Source organism: Pseudorca crassidens, chromosome 15 (genome assembly GCF_039906515.1).
Source record: "Pseudorca crassidens isolate mPseCra1 chromosome 15, mPseCra1.hap1, whole genome shotgun sequence".
NCBI lineage: Eukaryota > Metazoa > Chordata > Mammalia > Artiodactyla > Delphinidae > Pseudorca > Pseudorca crassidens.
The window spans coordinates 634094-651359 of NC_090310.1; the positions used below are offsets into that span (position 1 = coordinate 634094).

A 17266-nucleotide genomic window follows, 5' to 3' on the forward strand; every position below is an offset into this window, starting at 1 on the left:
CCCGGTGCCGCGGTCCTCCTGTCATCAGCCCTGTTGGGGCGGTGCCCGCGGCAACCTTCAAACGGCAGCCAAGAGCCCAGAGGCCCCCGACCTTCCCGGGGAGGCGGCAGGTCGGTGAAGCCACGGGCCCAGGGAAGGGCTTCCTGCCGTCGGAGACCAGGAGAGCCCGGAACTCGGGGCAGAAAGATCTAGTGCCTGAGCAACCTCGGCCGGGGAGGGGCTGCTCTGCAGCCGGGGAGCAGCTCAGACTCGGGGTGCCCGGGAGGGGGTGTCCTCCCGGCTGTGGGGGGTACTCCAGCCAGACCAGGGCCCCTCCACCGCCAATCTGGGGGCGTCAACGTCGTCCCCACGCCTGGCACCACCAGCCTGCCCCTGGGGGCTCCTGCCCCGGAGGCAGCGCTTGGCTGCGACAGAGACCCCGGGCCACCGAGCCCCAGATGCCCCCCAGGAGGGGCTCCCCAGATCCTGAGCTGACTTAGACTGACTCTGACGAGGGGGGAGAGGGGACGGCAACCAAAACCATCGACAGAAGTACAAAACCAACCATTTCTGGGAAGCGAAGAGCCGGCAGGAGGGGCGGCTTCTGGAGCCCAGGAACCACGGGCCGCCACGGGGCTGCTCCAGCCTGAGCGATTCGCAGGGCCGGGAGTTTGCCCTTGGGCTCAGGTGGCCTCCGGCAGCGGTGAGGGGCCGGAAGTGCAGCTCAGGGCCCCCGGGTGGAGGGTCAGAGGGCGGGACTGATCCACCTCATGCCTCCCGACCGGCTGCAAGCACCCAGCCCCCAGCTATGCCTTCTGGCCAAGGGACCGGGGCTCCTGTGTCGCCCCTGTGTCACTGTGCGCACGTGTAAGACATGTGTCTCACACTGGGCTGCGGTCAACAGTCAGCGTTTCAGAGTGAATGATCTGGCGGAATCACATTGAAGTCTCTGGTTTCTTGAGAAATGCTCACCTTTTGAGATAAAAAAGATTCGAAAAGATGTATCTGACTTTATAAGCCGTAACTGGTTCTTTGGGGAGAGGTTTTTATTGAGGGGAGGGGTTGTGTGTTTTCCATCGCATTGGTAGCTTGAATCTTACCCCGTGCTCTCCAGGCGTGTGTGGGGACAGAAAAGCCTGCCACCATCCTCGCGGACACGTCCGACCTAAGGGCTACCGGTGGCCAGGCTCAGCTTCCCAAAGCCACCCACCCGCTGTCGGCTACTTAGTGCAAATCAGAGGCAACTGGCGAAAAACAGCCACTACTTCCGCGGTCGGAAGCCGCTCGCTGTCAGATTTTCTGTGTTGCGTGAGATTTTCCCACCCAAACAGGAACCAACGTGCTTGTAAACCCGACATTAAGCGACGTGGTAAGTTAACCACAGCTCCATCTAAAAACGAGTAGAATCTGACATACCTGCTATTTTTTGGCTTACAAGTATAGGCTGAAAAAGCCACTGCAAATCACTATCACTAGGAGGACACCCTGAAGCTCCCTAACCTCTACCCCACTCCCCACCTCACCTTATTCCCTGCCTTTAGAAAACTCTCAGCAGGTTATCAGAATTCGTTGAAAAAAAGATGTAATAATTAACACTCCCACAACCTATTACATTTATATTACATATAAATTAATGCAACATTAAATAAAATCTGTTTTTAGCAGCACAAAAATCCCAATTTTTAATATGTATTTGCTGAACACGTGTCCCAATTTGATCTCAGGGAGCTGCTGCTAAGTTTTATCGGTTAAAGAAAACTTAGGTTAAGGGTCAACATGGAGAATGTGAGAAAACGGAGAAGAAGAAAAATCAGAAGGTTGGCCAGGCCAAGAGGATCAATTCCAGAAAGGAACTGGGGCAGAGGGAATGTGCCGGAAGGTGGAGGAGCACAGCACGTGGCTGAGTCAGGACTGACGGGAAGAAGGGGGGGGTACCGAGAACCCCAGGACATCTTCCACCCTGGATCACAACAGGCGTGCAGTCCTGCACAGACCCGCCTTCACCACAATGGTGCATTTTAATGGTATGTTACACAGAAAACAGACAAACGAAGTCAACACCAGGTGTGCTATAGGGACACTGTCCAGGTCACGTACTCACTGAGAAACAAGTTAGATCTCTCCAGAGAAAACCATAAAACTTTCCTGAATGACATAAAAAAACAACCTCAATAAAGCATGAAAGATTTCTCAGGAAATCTGAAAGTGGATTGCAAAATTCAAACCAAAAAGAAAATATGACAAAGGCCCAGAACCCTGTCCCAAAAAACAATAAGTACTTAGTGTATTAGATATTAAAACGTATTTTTGAGAACTAAAGTATTAAACAGTGTGGCAAGGAGCAAGTTAAATTATGGTACAACAAGATAACAGAATATTATACAACTTTTTAAGAGGATATAGGCTATTCCAACAAGAATTCTAAGACAATTCAATAAGAATAGTATTTTCAACAAGTGGTGTTGGGACAACCGGACACCCGTATGCAAAAGAATGAAGCTGGACCCTTACTTCACACGAAACACAAAAGTGAACTCAAAATGCATCAAAGACTAAAATGTAAGAGCTAGAACTATAAAACACAGAAGAAGGTACATCTTCCCCTACAAATCTCCACGATCCTGGATTTGGCAATGGTTTCTTAGATATATATGACACCAAAAGCACAGGCAACAAAAGAAAAAACAGATTAATTAGACTCATCGAAATTTAAAATGTCTGTGTTTCGAAGGACAAGAAAGTAAAACAGATGGGAATTCCCTGGGGGGTCCAGTGGTTAGGACTTGGCGATTTCACCGCCAGGGGCCTGGGTTCGATCCCTGGTCGGGGAACTAAGATCCCCCAAGACGTGCAGCCAAAAAAAAAAAAAAGAAACAACAACAAAAAAACAAAACAGAGAGAAAGTAAAAAGGCAACGGACAGAAGAAAATGTCTGCAACCCACATATCTGATAAAAGAATTGTACCTAGCAATCATAAAGAACTCTTACAACTCAATAAATGAGACAGGTTTTTTTTTTTTTTGCGATACGCGGGCCTCTCACTGTCGTGGCCTCTCCCGTTGCGGAGCACAGGCTCCGGACGCGCAGGCTCAGCGGCCATGGCTCACGGGCCCAGCCGCTCCGCGGCACGTGGGATCCTCCCGGACCAGGGCACGAACCCGTGTCCCCTGCATCGGCAGGCAGACTCTCAACCACTGAGCCACCAGGGAAGCCCCAAAATGTGACAATTTTTTAAATGGAGAAATGTCTATTCAAACCCTTTGCCCCAAGAAAATATATAAATGGCCAAGCAGCACATGAAAAGATGCCCAACGCTATTGACCACTGAGGAAATGCAAGTCAAAACCACAAGAAGACACCACTTCACACCCAGCAGGATGGTGAGAATCGGATAGAGAACAGTGCTGGCAAGGACGTGGAGAAAGTGGAATTCTTACACGAGGCTGGTAGTGGAACGAGACGTAAAACAGGGCAGATGCTGCAGAGAAGTCTGGTGGTTAGGAGTTAAGTACAGAACTACCATACGGTCCAGCAATTTCACTCCTGGGTCTAGAGCCCAGGAATTGAAAACAGGTATTTAAACAACAACGGGCACATGAATGTTCCCAGAAGCACTGTTCACAGCAGCCACAGGTGGACACAGCCTGACCAGTAACGAAACAGAATGCAGCGTATTCACATAAAGGAATGTTATCCAGCCACGAAAATTCAAGAGTGAAGCTCTGACACACACGACCATATGGATGAACCTCGAAAACCTGATGCTAAGTGAGGGGACTCAGACACGATGTGTGACACAGGTCACATACTGTACACTCCCTGTACAGGAATAGGTAACCCAGGGAGACAGAACGTGGGGGAACCGGGGCTGGGCGCAGGGTCGGGAGGGAGCGCCCCGCAAGGTCAGGGTCTCCCTCCAGGTGAGGACGATGCTGTGTGGCTAGACAGAGGGACGGTCACACAACACGTTCGTGTACTGAAGTGTTGCTGTAAAATAGTTAGCTTTATATCCGGCCTGTCAGCTCCCATCACAATCCTGGGCGTTTAATTCAGTCACCACACCCTCCTGAGCTCCGCCTATGTTAGTGTTGCTGTGTCCGTCTCTGTGCACCAACAATCCCCATTTCAATTCTTAAATATATGCATTGAATATCCTGGCAACCAGCACTTTATAAAACAGAACTGCCCTAAAAAGGACGCGTGACTGTCTGCTTAGAAAAAGCCTCCACAGGGTCAGTCTGGATAAACAGACGGATGAGAGATTCAAAAGGAACTAAGACACTTCTGATCTTACAAATCAGCAGTAAAAAGACAAAGGACCCAGTTCAAAAATGGACAACGGGTCTGAACAGACGTTTCTCCAGAGAGAGATGACAGCCAATGAGCAGCTTAAAAGATGCCCAACATCAGTCACAAGGGAAACGCCAATCAAAGCCCAGGGACACGCCCCACGCCCAGCAGAGGGACCATAGCCAAAATCAACCATGGACAGCAGGGCTTGGCAGAGAGGTGGGGAAAATGCGACACAAAAACTGTACTCCTGGAAATATAAATATGAAAATACATGTCTCATATAGAGAACAGACTTGAGGACACAGGGTGGAAAGGGGAAGCTGGGATGAAGTGAGAGAGCGGCACTGACATATGTACACTACCAAATGTAAAATAGCTAGCTAGTGGGAAGCAGCCGCACAGCACAGGGAGATCAGCTCGGTGCTCTGTGACCACCTAGAGGGGTGGGATAGGGAGGGTGGGAGGGAGGCTCAAGAGGGAGGAGATATGGGGATATATGTATACATATGGCTGATTCACTTTGTTATACAGCAGAAACTAACACACCATTGTAAAGCAGTTATACTCCAATAAAGATGTTAAAAAAAAAAGAAAGAAAGAAAGAAAATATACGTCTCACAAAAACATGTGTTCATAGCAGCATCACCCATAACATATAAAGTGAGAAAGAGGACGGGACAGACAACATGCTACCATTTGTGTAAACACGTGCACAGACATGGCTGTGCACAAAAAAATGTCTGGAAAGAGACTAACACCCATAAAAGTGCGAGGAAACAGAAGAAACTGATGCAAGTCTGGCCTAGTGGGAGAATGTTTTGAATTTTGTATCATGTCCTGCATTACCTAATAAAAACATAAATATTGTTTTTAAAGCACTATAGAAAAAAACAAGAAAAGAAAAACAGATTAGTAGAACACAATGTAGACCCTAGAAAATTTGGAGGGTCGAACATGTTCTATCAAAAGGACAGACTATTCAGTAAATGATACGGGACAACTGAATCTTTCTTTAAGAAAAAAAATGTCAGATCCCTGCCTCACATAACACAAATTTCAATTCATTTAAAAAACTACAGGGCTTCCCTGGTGGCACAGTGGTTGAGAGTCCGCCTGCCGATGCAGGGGACAAGGGTTCGTGCCCCGGTCCGGGAAAATCCCACATGCCGCAGAGCGGCTGGGCCCGTGAGCCATGGCCGCTGGGCCTGCGCGTCCGGAGCCTGTGCTCCGCAACGGGAGAGGCCACAACAGTGAGAGGCCCGCGTACCGCAAAAAAAAAAAAAAAAAAAAAACTACAAAAAGTGGAGAAAAATATAAGAAAACGTTTGTAACTGTGCAAGAGAGGGCTTTTTAAGGGAACAAAAACAGACACCACAAAGCAAAACTGACAGACACTCGCCTGCACTACTGAAAGCCCCACGGAAACATCAAATTCAGGAGACAAAAGACACATGGGGAGAAAGTCCATGTATTAGACACACAAAAAGTCCTTTTTTACAAAAGGTGATCAATTCAACAGAAAAAAAAGCGAAAGATGTGATGAGGAAATTCATAGAAGACAAATGATTAATAACTAATCAAAAAATGTCCATCTCACCAAGGATCAGGAAAATATAAATTAAGAACAGATTCTACTCTTCACCCACCAGATTGGTAAGAATAAAAGATGGAAGGTACCCAGTGCACGCTATAATGCCAGGACATGAATTCTGGGGCCCTGAGGCATCATGTATCAGATTTCAAATGCTGCGTCTCCAAGAGAAGCGTCACACAGGCAAACAGACCTAAGTGGGCCTCTCTCCAAGAAGACACACAGACGGCCGACAGGCACGTGAAAAGGTGCTCAACACCACTACTATTAGAGAAACGCGAATCAAAACCACAACGAGGTACCACCTCACACCGGTCAGAATGCCCATCATTAAAAAGTCTACAAACAATAAATGCTGGAGAGGGTGTGGAGAACAGAGAACCCTCCTACACTGTTGGTGGGAATGTAAATTGGTGCAGCCACTATGGAAAACAGTATGGAGGTTCCTCAAAAAACTAAAAATAGAGTTGCCCTATGATCCAGCAATCCCAGTCCTGGGCATATATCTGGAAAAACACTAATTCGAAAAGATACATGCACCCCTATGTTCACAGCAGCACTATTCACAATAGCCAAGACACGGAAACAACCTAAATGTCCATCGACAGATGAATGGATAAAAATGTGGTGCATATATACAGTGGAATACTACTCAGCCATAAAAAAGAATGAAATAATGCCATTTGCAGCAACATGAAGACCTAGAGATTATCATACTAAGTGAAGTAAGTCAGACAGAGAAAGACAAATACCATATGATATCACTTCTATGTGGAATCTGAAATATGACACAAATGTACTTATCTACAAAACAGAAACAGACTCACAGACATAGAGAACAGACTTGTGGTTGCCAAGGGGGAGGGGAGGTGGGGGAGGGATAGAGTGGGAGTTTGGGATGAGCAGATGCAAACTATTATAAATAGAATGGATAAACAACAAGGTCCTACTGTAGAGCACAGGGAACTATATTCAATATCCTGGGATAAACCAGCATGGAAAAGTATATGAAAAAGAACGTATATGTGTAACTGAATCACTTTGCTATACAGCAGAAACTAATACAGCATCGTAAATCAACTATACTCAATAAAACTGAGAAATAAATAAATATATACAGTCTACTCTCTGTCAATTACACCTCAATCAAGCTGTTTTGAAAAACCACACACACAGTAAGACACAACTACACCCACAAGAGAGGCCGACAACACCAAGTGGTGGCAAACGTGCGCAGCACCGAGAACCCTCCACGTGGCTGGCGGGGTGCACAGTGGCGCAGCCTCCTTAGAGGACAGCTTAGCAGTTTTGTAAGGTAAACACACACTTCCATACGATCCCTCCCAGTCCTCGGAATCTACCCAAGAAAAATGAAAACAGAGGCCCTTGTACACAGCACACTCAAAACGGCCCCACACTGGCAACAACCCAAATGTCTAGACCAGGTGATGGAGAGAGCAGTGTAATGAGTCCAAAGGAAAGGGGGACACGGGGAGCGGGGCAGGAGGGGGCGGGCTAGCGGGCTGGCTCCCCCAGGCAGGAACAGGGCCTCGGGGCATCACAGAGCCTCTCTGGTCTCAGGGTCCCAGTCTCGGAACCCCTCTTAGCCCCGCAAGCCCACAGCTTACAGCTCCCACGGGCTGACCACCGAGCACTCAGTGCTCACAAAGTAGGAAAGGGAAACAGTGGAACAAGGGAATTTCTGCTAAAGGAAAACAAGTCAGGCTCCCAGGGGGCTGTCTGTAAAGATCACACCCCCTCTCCCGGCTAGTTTAACGACCAGGAGTCTGCCGCCAGACCAGAAACGTTTCTTGAGGCAAAATACCATCGGTATGCAGTCATCTTGCTGAGCAAATTCTCAAGGCCATGAAGTTCACAACCTCCGCTGATGGTTTTGAAGCACTTGTGGGCTTAATGCCCATGTAACTCCTCTGATTTTTCCAGGTTGAAAAGGAAGGAGAAAAGATGCCCCATGTTGAGCTTTGCTTCCTTTCCACACGAAGGACACGGCGTGGCCTCCTACAGCCCAGCTGCCCCTGTCACGTGTCAGCAGGACCCACGAGGACACGAAAGACACACATGGCTGCGCTGGGCCCTCGGGAGCCCGGGGCTTGGGGGTGGCACACATCGTGTTCCAAAGGCACAAAGTGGCGCCCATTCCTCCAAACGTACGCGTCACTCCCCACTCCAGAGGGTCACTCCAACCAACGGAGGGCCATCTGGTCAACACGTGCGAGCTCTTCCTCCCTGGACGTCAGCGCTTACAGCCAAGGGCGAGCCGGACGCACTCCCCACACGGTCTGGGCCAGGCGGCCGGGGAGGGCAGTGACACCTCAGCCCGTGTCCTTATACGACCACAGTCAGGAAACCCAAGCAAGGGCCTCTCCTCTCCACCAGCTGCCCAGGGACCATGCCCGTGACCCGGCCTCTGGGGCCAACTCCCCTGTGAAGCGGCAGCGCACCCACACCTCCGCCCCTAGCATCTCAGGGCTGCCAGAACCCAAGGTCAAAGTGCTTCTGTGAACGGAAGCGTGCTTTGCAGACATGAGAGGTTCTTCTTAGCGAGACCCGGAGCCAAGAGCTGAGCTAACCAGCCCCCGGCTCCCCCCACTCCCCCCAGCTCCCCCACTCCCCCCGCCCCCCCCCACTCTGCCCCCCCAATCTGCAGACAGCCTGAGTGCATTTACAGCAGCAGGAGGCAGCCAGCTCAGCCTAGGTGCCCGTCCAAGGCGGCAGTCACTGGCTCCAAGGGTGACCGCTGCTCTGGTGTGTCTCCCCACCCCCCAGGACCGGCTCAGCATCTGGGGCGGTACCTCCCCAGGGAGGGCAGGGTGGGGGGGCTGAGGCCTGCAGACCCCTCACCACCACACAGCCGTGCTCGCTAGACCAGTCCGCCCGACCCTGTCAAGCCGGAGCCTCCTCTGGAAGGGGTCCAGGGACATGAAGACAGAACCGGACCCCATCTGCCCAGCCCTAAGCCCAGCTCACGGGGAGGGTTAAGAAGCTACCAGACGGGCAGACATGGGCCAACTCCGAGAACCCTGTGCTCGAGCACCACCCTCGGAAGAGGGAAGACCCTCGAACCCCCCACCTCGCAAGCCCCTCCAGCAGGACAGGGAAGAGGACAGGCGCGGGGCAGGGCCTCCCGGGAGCAGCAGCCGGCACCACAGAACCAGCGCCGGGAGGACTTGTCCCCGCCTCGGCGGCACCACAGGCCACCCCTCCTCCACCGTCCCAGCCCACGCGCCTCGGGTCAACGGCAGGGGCAAGAGGTGGACGGGGGGCTCAGCCACACAGATGTCACACGCTGTGGACAAGGGCACCAGGGCAGCGGGGACTGGACAGGACAGGAGAGGGATGGGGCCCCCCCGCCGAGCCCCCCCACCCCCGTGGGGCTCCCAGTGCGTGAAGCATCCCCCCTGGGGGATCCTTCAGCCCTCCTGGCGCAGGCTCAGGGCCTGGGCTGTGGGAAGTGACTGCACAGGGACCTGAGGGTCCCTGGACGGGCATTTCCGGGAGGACAGCACCATGGCCCAAGAGGGGGCAGAGGCTCCTTGGGGCTCCTTGCGGGGGTTGGCGCAGGAGCTGGGGCGGGGACGGTGCAGTACTTTTCCATGGGCTCCCGGCGACGGGAACGCTCTCTCCAGGCTCTGGCCACCCACCCTCTGCAGACGGAAGGGTCCCTCCTTTACAAAGGCCTAACACAGCAGCTCCCCAGCTTCCCACGAGAACCGAGAACCGGAGAGAGAGCGGGTGAAGAGGATTTTGATGAGCAGAGACCAGGATGTGGTCTCGAGGAAGCACAGTCTCCATTTCCTCAGGACACCAGCCCCGAGTCCAGCACTGACCGCGCAGGGACCCACCCGAGCTCCCCCAGCAGCCCTGGGGGCCAAGGCGAAGCAGCAGAGCACAGACCCCATGGGGACCATGTGCACAAGTTACTAACCAACCAACCAGAAACCGAGGCAGCAAGAGACACTGGAAGGAAACATACCCAAATTCTTCTTCCTGCTTTTGTTTTCCAAATTTCTTTTAATCAACATGTACTCAAATAACAAAAAAAAAAATCACTTTTTAAAAAATTGCCTGAATTTAAGAAACATTACCCATCTCAGGCAGAACCTTTAAGCTCTGCCATTACTTATCATAAACCCACACAGTCTGGGGGGTCCTGCCAGTGACCAGTAGCCGGCAAGCAGAGACCACTCAGAAGCCTAGAGATTTATAACAAAATTACAGGTCACCAGGACTTGTCACTTGGAGTCACTTAGAGTTCGTTTTAAAGAAATTGGAGGAGTCTAGAAAAAGTAGGAAACTGTCCAGGAAAGGCCCAAGAAATTCACATGTACTGGAGGTTCTGCAGGGATTGGGGGCCAGACCACCGAATGGGAACTGGAATAGCTCTAAAAAAACAGTTTCCCTCTAGGGTCTAGAAACCAAAAAGGCCTGACAAAACTGGGGCTCCAGTGGCACAGAAGGCGAGGACGACGAGAAGGGGCCCAGGGGACATGGGACTGGCTACGAGCCCGGGTGAGAGCAGGACGTGGGGGCCAGCGATGCAGCCCGGCTGGCTGACCTGGGTCCTGTAAGCGCGGGCCTTCTGTGCAGGGAGAGGCGCCCGGGCTCGGGTGGCGCCAGACCTGCGGTTCTCAGCCGGAGAGAAGGCAGAGAAAGGGGCACCCAGGACGGGCCTGAGTGCTGGCCTGGCTTCCTCCCCGACACCCAGAGGTGGCAGCTGGGAGACGACCCCGGACCCAGTGGAGCCGCTCTCTGTCGGCACAGGCCCTGCACCTGCCCACCCACCACAGAGGAAAAGTGCCGTCACGCGTCCCCCTGGCACAGAACTGCCCAGCCAGCCGGTGTCCTGGGGGTCGGACCAGCAGTCCTGCACGGAGCCCGCAGCACAGTGGCCTGGGATCCACCCCAGGGCCCGGCTGGGCCTGCAGTCGAGGAGGTGCTGGCCAACGGGCAGGCCCTCCTGCCCCAGCCCCTCTGCTATATGAAGGGGGTACATGCGCCCCGAGTCTCAGCAGCGTGCACGGCCCAGGCTTGAAACAAAGGCAGAGCTGGAAACACTAGGGCGTAGGAGTGACCAAACCGGGACTTCCCTGATGGTGCAGTGGTTAAGAATCCACCTGCCAGTGCAGGGGACATGGGTTCGAGCCTTGGTCTGGGAAGATCCCACATGCTGAGGAGCAACTAAGCCCGTGAGCCACAGCTACTGAGCCTGTGAGCCACATCTACTGAAGCCCGTGCACCTAGAGCCCATGAGCCACAACTACTGAAGCCCGCGCACCTACAGCCCGTGAGCCACAACTACTGAAGCCCGTGCACCTAGAGCCCGTGAGCCACAACTACTGAAACCCGCGCGCCTAGAGCCCGTGAGCCACAACTACTGAAGCCCACGTGCCTAGAGCCCGTGCTCCATAGCAAGAGAAGCCACCGACTGCCATGAGAAGCCCGCGCACCACAACAGAGCAGCCCCCGCTCGCCGCAACTAGAGAAAGCCCGCGTGCAGCAACAGAGACCAAACGCAGCCAAAAAACAAAAAAAGAGTGATGAAACCCACCAGCCACACACCACCCATCCTGTCAGGGGATTTCCATCGCTTCCTTTCAGAAAGACCCAAACGAGGACCTGATCTAGTCGCCGATTAATGGTAGATACTCACAGGCAAGTCTGACAAGGGCCCCAAGTCACTCGACAAGCTATGCGGCGCAGCTCCGACGACACTTCCCTCCCCGTGGACCAAGGATGAGCACAGGGTCACCAGGCGCTCACGTGGGATGTGGGCTCGAGGCCACACCAGGCAAGCCTCATGCACGGTCGGCACCTTCACCCACCGCTCAGGGCCCAGCAAAGCCGCCCCTCATGACATGAGTCGCCCACCAGCTTTTACTTCATGTTGAATAACTTGTCAAGATTTGTAACATCTTATGCCGTTTTGATCAACTACACACTAGGAATTGCAGAGTCAGCTCAATACAGAAGAAAAACATGAACACTCAGAACCTGAGAGGTAACAGCCAACAAATTCAAACGTAGACACGTGTTTCTGTGGTGGAGCCTGACCACTTTTAGCTGTGATCTCGTAAATACAGACCCCAGGCCACGGCCCATGCAGCGCCATGTGAAGGGCCCTCCCTTGTCTGACAGGCTCAAAGGCCCGGCTGCGGCCAGGCCAACAGAGGCCTCCACCGGGCCACCATGCCATCGAAACCCTGTCACACCTGGGACACCAACAGCAACCTGAGGTCTGGTAGCTGAAGAATGCCGTGGTGCGGCTCCAACCTACAGTTTACTGCAAGTCTTATTTGCCCTACAACTGCCTCTAAAAGGCACTGGGCACGTCCATGGGGGCCTGTCCACCCCGACGCCTGCCACGTGACCACTGAGTCCCCCTCCAGGCCCAGAAACAAGGCGAGGCCAGCGCGCCCACGTCACCTACCTCGGCTGGGGCCCCCTCAGTGCCCGGCGGGGCCGCAGGTGCCAGAGGCATCTCTCTTGCTACCGCCTTCTTCAGTTTTTTGTTCTTTTTCTTCGTCACTTGGCTATCTTTTCTCTTCTGTTTTGCCATCCTGCAACAGAGAAAGTCAACTATAAAGACACAGGAAATAAAAATTCTCAATTAACAGAGAGGGGAGGGCATTATAAAAGATACAAAGCTATTTCAGAAAGTGTGGGAAACATACAGTCACTGTTACAAATTCCAGCTCTCGTTTCATCACCTGTGGACAACTTAACCATTGTGGTGGATTTCCTGTCTTTCTTCTGAGTGTTTTATTTAACACAGCTGCCATCACACACAGATTATATACTCTGTTTCTAACTCAACATGAACATAAGCTTTTAAGAGTAAAGAAGGGACTTCCATAGCGGTCCAGTGGTTGGGACTCCACGCTTCCACTGCAGGGGGTACGGGTTTGATCCCTGGTCGGGGAACTAAGACCCTGCATGCCACGCAGTGCAGGCCCCCTCACCAAAAAAAAGAGGAAAAGAAATAGCATTTTTAGTGACAGTATCCAAATTTTCCAAAAGTGAAAACTGCGAGCATCTGTCTATTCCCTAATTGATGACTATCTGGGATTATTTTCATTTTCTACTATTACGGAGTAACTCACTTCCCCATCAACTAGGGATGCTGCAGCCCCACACGGGCTGGCAGTGACCACCATGCAGTCACTAGGCCCTCGGTCACCTGTGGCTGGAGGTGGCCATGATGAGTCTGGGGTGGCCTCCTGGGACTGTGGAAGCAGCCCCAACCGGGGCCGCATTGAAGGAGTGACACAGGTCCAAGAGGCTCTGATTACATCTCCCTCCTCAAGCACAGCAGTATCTAGAACTCCACGCACAAGGACAGAAGAATGCCCGTGAACATGAACTGCAAACCCAGCTTCCCCTGTGGGGCCGGATGATGGGAGCCAAGGGAAACGGTCACGGCACCAGAAACTAGGCAGGGGTCGGGGGAGAGGCCTCCACCCGAGGGTCACTGGCTGCGGGGACCTCCGAGGGGCGTCATGAGGGCTGGGGATGGGGGGAGGCCGCCCGCAGGGCCCCAGGCCCACCCCGAGGGGGACGTGGGAACTGACCGGATCCTCCCCACCCCGCCCCTTTGGATGGAGCCCAAAAGGAGCTGAAAACACAGGAAAGTTTCGGAGTCCCAGCAGCTACAGCGTGAGCACCCTGAGGTGCAGGGTAGAAGGCGCTTTGGCACAGAGGCCATGGCCAGCTCGTACAAGCCACACACACACACACACATACGCGCGCGCACGCGCTTCTCGTCACACGTCAATCAAGCTGCGGGTGAGTAAGTCAGCATAAACCTGGAAAAGGAATATCACTCAATAACTGAGATCAATGAGGCAGCGCTACATGTACAGGATGGAACAGAACACGACGAGCAGTATCACACTTTTGTATTTGTTTAAGAAAATAACAACAGAGAAAGCTATGCACGTACTTACAGGCAAATGTCTGAAGGACATAAGCCAAAGCTCTCCTTTTCTGTCTCGGGACGGGACTGCGAGGGACTCCCCCACACCCACAGCTCAGTCTCATTTTTTTAATACTAGTCCTTTAAAACTCTATCTACAAGGGCTGCTAGTATCAGCTTTTATTCTAACAAGTTACAAGAATGTATTTTGTTTTATTTATCCTAAAGTCACTCCACTGGCTGCATCTGCATGTATGTGTACTGTATGTATTATACAGACGCAAGCATGTAACATGTATGTTACACGCACCCACAACATTCACGCTCATGTCGCTATAACACAGGTGTTTTCACTTCGGACACGCTGTCCCAGGCTGTCTGCACGGGAATGGACACACAAACCCAATACCTTCTTCCTCTGACACAGAGTTCATCGTGGACTCCATCCACAAATGCTCGAAAATGCAGCTCATTCACTCCACACGTGTTTGTCGAGAGCCAGTTCCGTGCCAGGCACTGCTGCACGCCGGACACAGAGCCAACAGCAAGGGAAGGAAGAGCCTCGATCTCGGGAAGCCTCCTTCTGGCGTGAGATCCAGACCTATTTAAGTGAACGAGCCAGCGCTTTCGCACAGAGATAAACACTGCCGAGAAGGGAGAACCGGGCTGAGTGAGCAGGCGCCCCCGAGGCTGGCAGCCAGGGAGCAGCGGCTCAGGGGCCTCTGAGGGGCCAGAGGCAGACAGAGGAGGCAGCGTGTGAAGAGCTGGAGGGGGCCGCGGGCCAGGTAGCGTCCCGAGGAGCAAGGTCCGCAGGTGGAGGAGGGGCGTCCGGAGCAGAGCTGCCTGCCCTCAGGTCTCTCACCCAGGCATCAGTCTCACTGAACCACTTACTGAGACCTTAACTTCCCCCAAAGCAAAACTTTCCACAGGGACAGACGGACAAATGACATCAACATGGGGGGGAGGGGAAGCGCGCTCAAGTCACCAGCAGCCCCACCCCACAGGCCCCTGCACTTCGTCACTTGTCGGTCACCGTCTCCACCGCAGAGTGCTGGCCACGTGCAGGAGCGGCTCCAGGCTGGACCACGCGGTCCAGAGTGCCCACCCACATGCAGCTCACATTCTGATGGGGGAGACAAACATGTCAGAAAATGAGAATGATGCTAGGCAAAAAAAAAAGGAATGAAGGAAAGGGCTATGGGAAACGGTGATTATGAAAAGGGTGATCATAGCGGAAAGGGCCCAGAACCCAGATTTGAGTTCTAAATACCACTCTCTATAAAAAAGAGCCAGACTGCCTTAAGATTCCCGTCTGGAGCAAGGAACGTGTAAGGTGAACCAGCGTATCAAGCTGCACCACAAACCAAGCCAGGCAATCACAGGGCCACGGCGGAAAGGACACGGAGCCAGGGTGAAGGGCCCCTCTGCCCCCTTTGGGGCCATGACTGATTACAGCACACCGAAGGAATATCACTACTGTGCAATCAGAAAACTGCCAGGCGCCCAAGGTCTTTAATTAAGCCTTATCTTAAGAAAGTATCCCAAGCCAGAGGCTGCAAGCTTCAATTAGCAGTGTAATAAGAAATCTTGAAAGAATTAGACTGTTGACACAGGGTTTTGAAAAGACAAAGGGCTCTGCCAGCCAATTACCTTGTTGGAGAGTAAGAAAAGTTTAGCAAATATTTACACACCGGTTACCATAAAAGTTAAATCTACATTCATTCTGAGAGTTATCGTTAAAAAGTTTAATCAGGGGGCTTCCCTGGTGGCGCAGTACTTAAGAATCCACCCGCCAATGCAGGGGACATGGGTTCGAGCCCTGGTCTGGGAAAATCCCACATGCCGCGGAGCAACTAAGCCCATGCACCACAACTACTGAGCCTGCGCTCTAGAACCGCGAGCCACAACTACTGAGCCCATGTGCCACAACTGCTGAAGCCCGCGCAACTAGAGCCCGTGCTCCACAGCAAGAGAAGCCACCGCAGTGAGAAGCCCATGCACCACAACGAAGAGTAGCCCCCGCTCGCTGCAACTAGAGAAAGCCCACGCGCAGCAACGAAGACCCAACGCAGCCATAAATAAATAAATAAAGTTTAATCACTAAGTCTATTTGCTAAAAAGGAGGAGAAACTTTTCCATATTATAGAAAGCTTTTGGGCTTCCCTGGTGGCGCAGTGGTTGACAGTCCGCCTGCTGATGCAGGGGACACGGGTTCGTGCCCCGGTCCGGGAGGATCCCACATGCCGCGGAGCGGCTGGGCCCATGAGTCATGGCCGCTGAGCCTGCGCGTCCGGAGCCTGTGCTCTGCAACGGGAGAGGCCACAACAGTGAGAGGGCCGCATACTGCAAAAAAAAAAAAAAAAAAAAAAAGCTTTCTTTTTTAGTCCCAAGAGACAGTGATTCATACCTTTGAGACAAGGAGTGTTTGTTGCAGGAAAGACATTTCCTTACATTTATGGTCAGCTGGTCTTCAACAAGGGGGCCACAACAATTCAATGGGGAAGAACAGTCTTTTTAACAGGTGGTGCTAGGACAATTGGACATCCACATGCAGAAGAATGAAACTGGACCCCTACCTCACACTACATAGAGGAATGATTCAAAATGGAGCAAAAACCTAAATGTAGAGCTAAAGCTATAAAGCTCTCAGAAAACATAGGAGTAAATCTTTATGACCTTGGGTTAGGCAACAGTTTCTTCATTGCGGCACCAAAAACATAAGGAGAAGAAAAAAAGACAAATTGGATTTATGAAAATTGAAAATTTTGTGCTATAAGTGATGCCAGCAAGAAAGTAAAAAGACAATCAACAGGAGTGGAGAAAATGTTTGCAAGTCGTATCTGACATGAGACTTGTATCTAGAATGTATGAGGAACCCATAACTCAACAAGAAAGGCCAACAACTCACTTTAAAAATGGACAGGGACTTCCCTGGTGGCCCAGTGGCAAAAAATCTGCCTTACGACACAGGAGACGTGGGTTCAAGCCCTGGTCAGGGAACTAAGATCCCACATGCTGTGGGGCAACTAAGCCCGCGTGCCACAACTACTGAGCTCCCGTGCCCCAACTAGAGAGCCTGCGTGCCGCAAAGTACAGAGCCCATGCGCTCTGGAACCCACGTGCCACAGCTACAGAGCCCACGCGCCCTAGAGCCTGCGCGCCACAACTAGAGAGAGAAAATCCGCATGCCACAACTAGAGAGAAGCCAGAGCACCACAACTAGAGAGAAGCCCATGCACCGCAGTGAAGAGCCCACATACTGCAAGAAAAGATCCCGCATGCCTCAAGGAAGATCCCATGTGCCAGGACTAAAGACCCGACACAGCCAAAAATAAATAAATAAAAACAAATAAATCTTTAAAAATAAATTAAAAATTTACAAAAAATGGACAAAGGACTTGAACAGACAATTCCGCAAAGAAGAGATACAAATGGCCAGGAAGCCATGAAGGAGCTCAACATTGGTCCT

General features: G+C 52.0%; 1 protein-coding gene across 3 annotated transcripts in view; it reads right to left on the reverse strand.

Annotated features, from left to right (window-relative positions):
- C15H7orf50 (chromosome 15 C7orf50 homolog) overlaps positions 1-17266 on the reverse strand; it is a 95723-nt gene that overhangs the window by 73014 nt on the left and 5443 nt on the right. For all 3 annotated transcript variants that reach the window (XM_067705280.1, XM_067705284.1, XM_067705279.1), the window contains one exon: positions 12313-12442. In XM_067705280.1, coding sequence (XP_067561381.1) covers positions 12313-12441 — 129 coding nt within the window. In that variant the 5' untranslated portion in view covers position 12442. The remainder of the gene's footprint in view (positions 1-12312; positions 12443-17266) is intronic.